The sequence below is a fragment of the Poromitra crassiceps genome (assembly GCF_964638095.1).
Source record: "Poromitra crassiceps genome assembly, chromosome: 14".
In the NCBI taxonomy this organism is placed as follows: domain Eukaryota; kingdom Metazoa; phylum Chordata; class Actinopteri; order Beryciformes; family Melamphaidae; genus Poromitra; species Poromitra crassiceps.
The window spans coordinates 40,687,627-40,698,483 of record NC_139633.1 but is presented as its reverse complement, the minus strand read 5'-3'; the positions used below and the strand labels follow the sequence as shown (position 1 = coordinate 40,698,483).

At 43.4% G+C, this 10,857-nt stretch overlaps 1 protein-coding gene across 1 annotated transcript in view; it reads left to right on the top strand.

The window, feature by feature from the left end:
* Positions 1–3,390: 3,390 nt before the first annotated feature.
* Positions 3,391–10,857, top strand: part of arhgef33 (Rho guanine nucleotide exchange factor (GEF) 33) — a gene marked incomplete at both ends in the record, with an annotated part of 57,609 nt that continues 50,142 nt past the window's right edge. Inside the window, 2 exons of the mRNA XM_083650789.1 lie at positions 3,391–3,448; positions 6,113–6,159. Coding sequence (XP_083506915.1) covers positions 3,391–3,448; positions 6,113–6,159 — 105 coding nt within the window. The remainder of the gene's footprint in view (positions 3,449–6,112; positions 6,160–10,857) is intronic.

Genomic DNA, 10,857 nt, shown 5'->3' with positions numbered 1-10,857 from the left:
ACAATGCAACATTTCACTCACAAAAAAAAAAAAAACATTTCTTTTTTTTTTTACATTTTTTATTTTATTTTCGAATTTCGATTAAAAGTCGACTTTGGCCAGCGAATTTCGAATAGTGTTTTTGCTAGAAATGCCCATCCCTAATGCTCGCCTACAATGACAATGTCAGAGACATTGTGACATTGTCAGTGATGTCGTAAATCCCTGCTAATAATCCAACGTGTTGAGCAAAAATTAGTTGAGCAACATTTGTATTACATCACTGATGATGTCACAATGTCTATGACATGACTGATGATGCCACAATGTCTATGACATCATCAATGGGTATGACATCATCAGTCACCACTGGCCACCACTCGGCAATGAGGACAATGACATGATCGCTCTGGCCACCACTCGACGATTGTGGGCCATGCCATCATCAGTGGGTATGACATCATCAGTGATTTATGATCATCATCACCACTAGCCACCACTCGACCCTGCAGTTCTCTTGTTAGAGCACTGACTCACATATGCAGCCATCCCAGTGCCGTTATTTGGTGCACCAGAGTTCAAATGGTATTCCACACTTAGCTCAATGTCTAAAAGTCTAACTGAAAGGACATTTCTGGCGTATTTAGCATCTTTATTGTGACGTATTTCCGAGTGAAATGTTGAATGTAGTTGGGGCCATTTACACCTGGCATTAACATGCGTTTTCTGTCATCAGATTGCAATCAGATAGTGCTTGGCCACATTAGCCTGATTTAATTTACATCTGGCATTAACATGCGTTTTTGGTGATCTGATTGCAATCTGATCAGCAAAAATGGGTGATCAATCCGCATACAGTTGCTGTATGCGGATTGAGAGGACACATTGCATTTACACTTGTGTTCAATGTGGTCACAATGTGTCCCTGACCACCTCCGGAGGTGGTTTGGCCGATCAGATTGCAATCCGTCTTCAATGTGTCTTGGGGGCGTTTACACCTGTACTTTCAAGTGGTCAAGCACAATCTGATTGCAATCTGATGGCAGAAAACCCATGTAAATGCCAGAGGTAAATGGCATTACTGGGCAGAATTTGATTGGACAACAGGCCGCTAGAGTGGTGGTGGGACATAACGTTTTGAGGAGTTTGATTGGACCGCTGAAAGGTTGGTGCGTCCAGAACAAACCTAAACAAATAAGGAGTCTGACAGCGATGAATTGGATGCCATTAGCCTCGCTAACGTTGACCTCCATTGGGTTTCACTGGGATGACCAGCAACCTAAACAGGCCCGGCTCCAGGATGAAGTGACTGAGGGGGCAGTAAAAAATGGTGAGGGGACCATTTGAAAATGGCCATACCAGTTTTTCCCTCGCCAAAATTTTGCCTCTTTGAAGTATTATTGCACCCCCTCTTCCCGACAAGCTAGCATGAGATGCTTGCTACCAATGGATGGCTTAGGTCTCTTATAGAGAGGCAAAGTGACCGCCTACTTCCTGCTTCAGCACTGTACCAGAGATTTTCATCCGACATTTATTTTCCCATAGACATATCGTAAAATGCGTATACAAATAGTTTTACTGGTTCAAACCAAACGGTAAAGATATATTTAGAAACAGGAGAGATCGCATAACATTTCACTGGGACCAAAACGTAAAAAAAAAATGCGGGTTTAAAAAAAAAACTGTTTTTTTTAGTTTTGGTCCGAGTGAAATGTTCTATGGTTTCTCCTGATTATAGCATTAGCTGAACTGTTCGGTTCAACGAAGTACAACTATTTTATAAGCATTTTACAAAATGTCTATGCGAAAATAAATGGCGGATGAAAATCTCTGGTACAGTGCTGAAGCAGGAAGTGACGTTCCACTTTGCCTCTCTATTGTTTCATAAGATCCCAGTATCTTCAGTCTAGCTCCTACTACATCCTCTGAAAGACAGCAGCAATGTTGCGAAGGAGTAGAAGAAGAGTCCATCTGGGGGTGGGGGGTAGGGGGGATTTGCCCCCAGGGGTGGGGGGTGGGGGTGACATTGCACCTATATTGATGTAGCAGACGGGGATGGGCTTGTTTGAACGTGAAGGTGCTTGTTAAGAGTGCATCGGACAGTCGCTTCGTTCAAAAGTCAGCAGTAAATCTATAAGTGAGTTATTCCTCTCTCACTAAGCAAACCAGTTAAACCGTTATCTCCCACACTACTTGGCCTTTCCATTATGAGCTTAATCTGATCAGTATTGTAGTGTGCAGCATTCTTATTAACAGCTCGTCATGCTTCTAAATCTAATGAGTTAACCATAGGTTTCCAAAGTGGGAGGTGGGCCTCCCCAGGGGGGCTCCAAACAGTTTCAGGGGAGGCTCAGTGAATGGAACTGTCATATTATGACCTTAGTTCTTACATGAATTATCAAAAGGAGATCACAAAGAATAGCCTACATGTGTGTGATTTGGTTAAAGAGATAGTTCACAGATACAGCACAGCAGTTTTGGGGAATGTTACTGTTTGCTAGTCTGAAGTATGTCAAACAGCAATACAGGTTATCTTGTCTCAACTGTTGAGTGTCTCCTCAGATCAAATAACAATCACAATCCCATAGGCATCCAGGAACTTAGTGAAACTATGATGAGGGGTGTCATTTGTCCCCAAGCTTTGTCTGAGGGGAGACCCACAGTCTCAGTGTTTGAAAACCCCATAACCAATTGTAGTCATATGATGAACGAATGTCAAACACATTATACAGTTTCTGCAGTGTCTCTCTCTCTTCTCATCCTGATCTCCCCCTCTCTTACTTTCTCTCTCTCTCCTCCCTCCAGTGTCTCTCTCTCTCTCTTCTCATCCTGATCTCCCCCTCTCTTACTTTCTCTCTCTCTCCTCCCTCCAGTGTCTCTCTCTCTCTCTTCTCATCCTGATCTCCCCCTCTCTTACTTTCTCTCTCTCTCCTCCCTCCAGTGTCTCTCTCTCTCTCTTCTCATCCTGATCTCCCCCTCTCTTACTTTCTCTCTCTCTCCTCCTTGCAGTGTCTCTCTCTCTCTCTCTTCTCATCCTGATCTCCCTCTTACTTTCTCTCTCTCTCCTCCTTGCAGTGTCTCTCTCTCTTCTCATCCTGATCTCCCCCTCTCTTACTTTCTCTCACTCTCTCTCCTCCTTGCAGTGTCTCTCTCTCTTCTCATCCTGCTCTCCCCCTCTCTTACTTTCTCTCACTCTCTCTCCTCCTGACCTCTCTTCCTTCCGTCCTTCCACTCAGAAAACAAGGAGTCTTTTTGTGTGAAAGGGGAATCATAGGACTCACATGCTTTGGAGGAGAGAAAGTGAGGGATCAGAGCGGAGGACAGTTCAGAGGAGTGGAGTCGTCTGGAGTGGCTTAAGGACTTCAGGGCCTGCAACTCTCAAGACCCGGACAGCTGCAGACCGGACCGGACATGGAAAATGGCAAGACAGAATATGGCAAGGAAGAGACGATGGAAGACGAGCCAGAAGGTAAGAGAGACATCACAGAACCTCAGCTGTGTCTCAGAGGGAAAGCGTGCCTTTTGGACAAAACTGTGCAAAAGAGGCATTTCTTTGATAATACAATCATCTATACAGTATATATATATATTGTATCAGATTTTCTCAATTCAAATCAATTTGAAGGGGATTATAGCCAAGAGAGAGTCACTGGATTGAGTAATAGTAGAGCACAGTTGACGTAATCTACAGAATCCTAGATTTGCCGTCAGTTCTTTGTACTGCAAAAACAAATCTCACTGTTAATGTAACAAGTCATTTAGTCTTGAGTCCTCAAATTATAATACACAAGTGTGTGTGTGTGGGAGGGGGGCTATGTCTGTGTGTGTGTGTGTGTGGGGGGGGGGGGGGGGGGGGGTCTGTCTGTGGGGTTAGGAAAAACAAGTTAAGTTAAAACAAGTGGAGTGACTACACTACATTAAGACATTACATGTTTGTTTTTTGCAATGTAATCTTACAAAGTAGAGCCCAATTGTATTTAACACATAAATTGTGTCTCTCAGCTAACAAGCTATACTAGCCTTGTAACTTGTAGCCTTGTAACTTGTAGCCTTGTAACTTCCAACCGTTTAAAAGACAGCAAAACGTTAACGTCTTTAGAGCCATTAATAGCCATTTATTTAAAATGGTTTAAAATAGACAACTTTATAATTGCTAAAACGAGTGCTTGGTTATACAGAAAATGCTTAGGATCGTTCACCCATTAGCGTCGACTATAAAAGCTTGTTTGTCCATTCATTAAGTTATCCTAATAGTTATCACGCTGTAGCTTGTTTTGTATCTTGTTCATCTGAAACCATGACCTTAATGGTGTATAGATCAACACAGGATCTATAGCTACTCTGAGGAACTTTCTTTCAGTTCTCCAATCGGTTCTCCTATCGCTGTACCAGATCCTGAAGGTTCCTCAAAGGCCAGGGGGGGAAGCCATTTGTCTCTGCCCTTTAGAGTTGACTGGTACAAGAGTGACCGAGGGCCAACAACCCAGGTCTCCACTCCCACTGTCCTGAAAGACATTATGACATAAAGACATTATCGGCTATGTCCTGCAGACAGAGGACTATTGTTGGAACATGTATATTTCTTCTTCTGCTCTTTCACAGTTTGGACGCAGTGTGGAGTACAGAGCTGGCACATTGACATGTATATTTCTTCTTCTGCTCTTTCACAGTTTAGACACAGTGTAGAGTACAGAGCAGGCACATTGTAGGGCCTGATGACATGCATGATAATATATGATAAGTAGGCGTTGGAGATGACCTTGGGCAGATGTTGACAGCAGCCTCCACTTCTGACATTTTAGCAGAAACTGCTGCTTTGTGCTTCCACATGGGACAACCGCTTAATTGTCTCATGATGTACTGTGCGTGTGCGTGTGTGCGTGTGCGTGTGTGTGTGTGTGTGTGTGTGTGTGTGTGTGCGTGCGTGTGCATGTGTGTGTGTGTGCGTGTGTCTGTGTGTCTGTGTGTGTGTGTGTGTGTGTGTGTGCGTGCGTGCGTGCGTGTGTGCATGTGCGTGTGTGCGTGCGTGTGTGTGCGGGTGCATGTTTGCATGTGTGTGTGTGTGTGTGTGCGTGCGTGCGTGCGTGCATGTGTGTGTGTGTGTGTGTGTGTGTGTGTGTGTGCGTGCGTGCGTGCGTGTGTGCATGTGCGTGTGTGCGTGCGTGTGTGTGCGGGTGCATGTTTGCATGTGTGTGTGTGTGTGTGTGTGTGTGCGTGCGTGCGTGCGTGCGTGTGTGTGTGTGTGTGTGTGTGTGTGAGAGAGTGATGTATACAGTATTTAAAGTTACAAACCCACCGTGTCTTGTTGCAGTTTGGTCGGACAATTCAGTCCATTTTTGTGAACTTGAACAACTCTCCCTCAACAAGGCACAGAAATCAGTAGATGCAAATCAGTGATGTCATCAGATCAGTGATGTCATCAAGCGAGACTCGCTGGAGCTGCTCCACTGACAATGAATAGGACAGTTGTGGAGGAGCTGGCACTGAAGCCCTGTGCAAAATAAACAAATGATAAATAAATAAACAAATAAATAAATAAATAATACATAAATATAAAAAACATAAATAAATAAACAAATAATAAATAAATAAATAAATAAATAAATAAATAAATAAATAAATAAATAAATAAAAATAAATAAATACATGAATAAATAAATAAATAATTGTTGTTATTATATATAAAAAAAAAAAAACACCACCAGAAATACCAAGAGGCACACTACAGGGAGGGACACTAATGACATTGTTGTCATTTGTTTGGAAAACAGAGGTTTTCCTTGGACAACATGAGAGGCTGTCATGGCTTCATTGGACCACGGCTTCACGGGTCATTGTAGAAGTTTCCTCTTGACAAATGTGCTCCTCCTGACCAAACTCAAGCCAAACTTGTGGTTTATTAAAGAGTTTTCCTAATGTCAAAATCATCAACATTATCTGCAATGTTGTGTTTTATCAAAGGCTAAAGCTCATTTCTGAGCTGATTACAGGCCTTGTGAGAGACATCTTTTTTTTTCTAATTGTCTGTTTTGAAATGAGCCAAGATAAAGTCAATTAACTTCTTTTTATTTTATTTTATAAAAGTGACCCGTTGTCTGTGTGTGGGCGACTAACTGTCTGTCTTTTCTTCTAGATCAAGACAAAGATGTTGTAGTGGAGGCCAACCTGGAGCTTGCTCAGGTAACCAAAACACCTACGATAATCCTCCTTTTCAGTGCAAGAAGCATACGTCTTTGGACTACAGGTCACAGTAGCTGGTAAATTGCAAAATTCCATAACAGAATTCCCCAACCACTTTCACTACTGGTGGTAAACACCAGCCAACTACATTTTTTAATCAAAATCGGACTTCCAAATGATGGCTGGTAAACTCAGAAATTAGCTGATAGTGGTGGAACTTACCAGTCACAGCAAACCTTTACTAGGATTTGACTGGTGGCTGGTTCATATCCTCCCTCTTTTCATTCTGACTCTGCCTTCATCTGGTAGAACAGTGGTCTTCAAACCTTTGACTTTTTTTCTTTATTTCTACATTTCATTGACAAGAATCAAAACTAAATTCACCCTGTGTTAAAGTCATGACTAACCTGCCAGACTATGATACTGTATATTGCTTTCATCTAATAGAAACACAGCCTTTGCTGTGTTAATGAGTGGAAAGTGACTTGTTCCAGATGGTCGAGTTGAGTTATCTGAAGGAAGACTTAGTTGACCATGTGACAAAATTGTCTCCTGGCCTTTAAGGAGAGGTCAAGAAAACGTTGGGGTCAAAAGTCACACGAAGACAAAGGGTTAAAGGTCACTGTTTGGGGACAATCTGAACATGTGACCGACTGCTTAATGAGAAGGTCTCTTTTGAGATTGGATGAATGAGTTGGAATTGAGCTGGCATGCTCTCCTGTGGCAGGTGACCTCCCACATCAAGTGGATCAAGATATTTAGACTTACTGGCTGTCAGACAGGCAGACCGACTGTGGAACTGTTTGATTCCAAACGTGTTTCAAGCTTGAACAAGTCAAGAAGTAAATATGCCTGAGACGTGTTCTGCCTGAGACTTGTTCTGCCTGAGACATGTTCTGCCTGAGACGTGTTCTGCCTGAGACGTGTTCTGCCTGAGACGTGTTCTGCCTGAGACGTGTTCTGCCTGAGACGTGTTCTGCCTGAGACGTGTTCTGCCTGAGACGTGTTCTGCCTGAGACGTGTTCTGCCTGAGACATGTTCTGCCTGAGACGTGTTCTGCCTGAGACGTGTTCTGCCTGAGACGTGTTCTGCCTGAGACGTGTTCTGCCTGAGACGTGGGAACCTCATGTCTTGATTGCCAGGAAGTTCAGAGAATTTGGATGCCATTTTCTTGCCCCACTTCTAATATGAAGTTTGTCATGATCAGATCAGCATCATTTGAATTCTCTCATGCTTATAAAATGACTCCTAACATTGAAGTAAAAACAGTTTGAGCATACAGACTGTGTCAAAACAGTTTGAGCATACAGACTGTGTCAAAACAGTTTGAGCATACAGACTGTGTCAAAACAGTTTGAGCATACAGACTGTGTCAAAGCAGTTTGAGCATACAGACTGTGTCAAAGCAGTTTGAGCATACAGACTGTGTCAAAGCAGTTTGAGCATACAGACTGTGTGAAAACAGTTTGAGCATACAGACTGTGTCAAAGCAGTTTGAGCATACAGACTGTGTCAAAGCAGTTTGAGCATACAGACTGTGTCAAAACAGTTTGAGCATACAGACTGTGTCAAAACAGTTTGAGCATACAGACTGTGTGAAAACAGTTTGAGCATACAGACTGTGTCAAAACAGTTTGAGCATACAGACTGTGTCAAAACAGTTTGAGCATACAGACTGTGTCAAAACAGTTTGAGCATACAGACTGTGTCAAAACAGTTTGAGCATACAGACTGTGTCAAAGCAGTTTGAGCATACAGACTGTGTCAAAGCAGTTTGAGCATACAGACTGTGTCAAAACAGTTTGAGCATACAGACTGTGTCAAAGCAGTTTGAGCATACAGACTGTGTCAAAACAGTTTGAGCATACAGACTGTGTCAAAGCAGTTTGAGCATACAGACTGTGTCAAAGCAGTTTGAGCATACAGACTGTGTGAAAACAGTTTGAGCATACAGACTGTGTCAAAGCAGTTTGAGCATACAGACTGTGTCAAAGCAGTTTGAGCATACAGACTGTGTCAAAACAGTTTGAGCATACAGACTGTGTCAAAACAGTTTGAGCATACAGACTGTGTCAAAGCAGTTTGAGCATACAGACTGTGTGAAAACAGTTTGAGCATACAGACTGTTTCAAAACAGTTTGAGCATACAGACTGTGTACAACATACAGACTGTGTCAAAACAGTTTGAGCATACAGACTGTCTACAACATACAGACTGTGTGAAAACAGTTTGAGCATACAGACTGTGTGAAAACAGTTTGAGCATACAGACTGTGTGAAAACAGTTTGAGCATACAGACTGTGTCAAAGCAGTTTGAGCATACAGACTGTGTGAAAACAGTTTGAGCATACAGACTGTGTCAAAGCAGTTTGAGCATACAGACTGTGTACAACATACATACTGTGTCAAAACAGTTTGAGCATACAGACTGTGTGAAAACAGTTTGAGCATACAGACTGTGTCAAAGCAGTTTGAGCATACAGACTGTCAAAACAGTTTGAGCATACAGACTGTGTCAAAACAGTTTGAGCATACAGACTGTGTACAACATACAGACTGTGTCAAAACAGTTTGAGCATACAGACTGTGTGAAAACAGTTTGAGCATACAGACTGTGTGAAAACAGTTTGAGCATACAGACTGTGTGAAAACAGTTTGAGCATACAGACTGTGTCAAAGCAGTTTGAGCATACAGACTGTGTGAAAACAGTTTGAGCATACAGACTGTGTCAAAGCAGTTTGAGCATACAGACTGTGTGAAAGCAGTTTGAGCATACAGACTGTGTGAAAACAGTTTGAGCATACAGACTGTGTGAAAACAGTTTGAGCATACAGACTGTGTACAACATACAGACTGTGTCAAAACAGTTTGAGCATACAGACTGTGGATAAGAGAACATCTTGTATCCAAAATGGATATCTAGCATTTTGCAATGAACCTTCAACAACAACAAACAACAAAAATAGCAGCAAAATGCAACCATGGCAAGATGAGATACTCAGGTCAGCATTTGTAAAAAGCAGTTTGCAGGATTAAACCAGCTTGCAGGATTAAACCAGTTTGCAGGATTAAACCAGTTTGCAGGATTAACAGTCCTGGGCCGACTTCTGGTTCTGCCCTTCACTAACGAGATTCTGGAACAAAATATTTGACTGGTACTCTAAGGCCTACAAAATAACCCTACAGCCGGACGCAGAACTCGCCATCTTCGGCTGCTCCGAGTCCTCTCTGAGCTTCCCTACAGCTGTGCACTGCAGCAGTCTCTGACACTAAAGACAACTGTCGCCAAAAGACTCATTCTGAAGGAATGGAAGTCCTCCTGTTCACCTTCTTTTCGGGTGTGTGGCTGATGGACATGATCTCTGTTGTACAGATGGAGAGACTCAGGTCCCTGAGAACTAACTCACTTAAGAGGTTCTTAAATATCTGGGACCTATTTTGGGCTACTTTGGCGAGGTTAACTCATTGAGTGCCAGCCACTTTTGGAGAACGGACGCTCCCAGTGCCAGAGTTTCAGAGCGTTTTCAGTGATTTCCCGAGGCCCACAGAATATTGTGTGATATTACTATGTAAACACAGAACACGCACAAAGAACGATGAGACTCTATTGTATCAGCAGCAAAAAAAAGTTTATTGATATCATTTTCCGTTCTTTAGTTATCAGCCGGAGAAGATAGGTCAAAAACAGAAAGATTTGGCATTTCCATCTAGAAGCTGAGATATTGAGCCTTTTGTGAAATATAGCATTTCAAGCAAATCACTGACTCTGAAGCTAATATTTTCTGACCTGAAACATCTGAACAGTAATTTCCTTCAATATAACAGCACCCCCACCCCCCCTCTACTGCAAACTCCTCCTCCGTGGGTGTGTCTCTGGTGGCTCTGCTCGCTCTGAGTGCTGCTTCTGTCAGGCGAGTCTCTGCTGCCTGGATGGCGGCCGCTCGTCGCGGCAGTCTGGATCGGGCTCGCTCGTTTCTCGGTTGTGAGCTGGGATGAAGCTGCGTCCAAATCTGGGCTTTCTGCTGCCCTGCGTGCCCCACCCCCCTCCTCCTCCTCCATGGGAGTGTCTCTGGGGCTGTGCTGCGTTTGCTCTCGCTCTGCTTTTGCTCTGTCTGCACTGAAAAGTGCGCTGCATCCCCTCGCTTTTTCACAGCATGTCGCCGGCTCAGCTGAGAATAATGTAACTTTTCAGAAAGACGCTGGTGTTGGCAACTAAATCATATGGAGGGGCTATCGCAACGGAGACGGAGGGGCTCAATTGTGGCAGGCAGCAGATTGACTGCTGTTCACAGGCACAGCTAACGTTATGCTTCATGCATATCGATGCAATTTCCGTTTCCTCATGACTTCTTCTCTCTTTTCTCCTGGCCTTTCTCTAATCTGGAGAGCACTGTCGCCACCTAATGGGTCGGTAAAATAGGTTATACACATTCAACATCCACCATACTTTCACAGGAGATGGATCTGGCTTTGATCCACGTCCCACCGTCAAAAAACGCAATTGACGACTTTAGTCGTCATTGGCACTCAACGTTACTAAAGCAATTGACGACTTTACTCGTCCGTGGCACTCAATGAGTTAAGAATGACAGGTGACTGAGGTTGGGGGTGGCGGATGGCTCCCCCTGCCTGGTATCTCGTCCCTTGCGTGGGATCCCATGCACATTATTTCTTGCAAACACATAAGCACCTTATG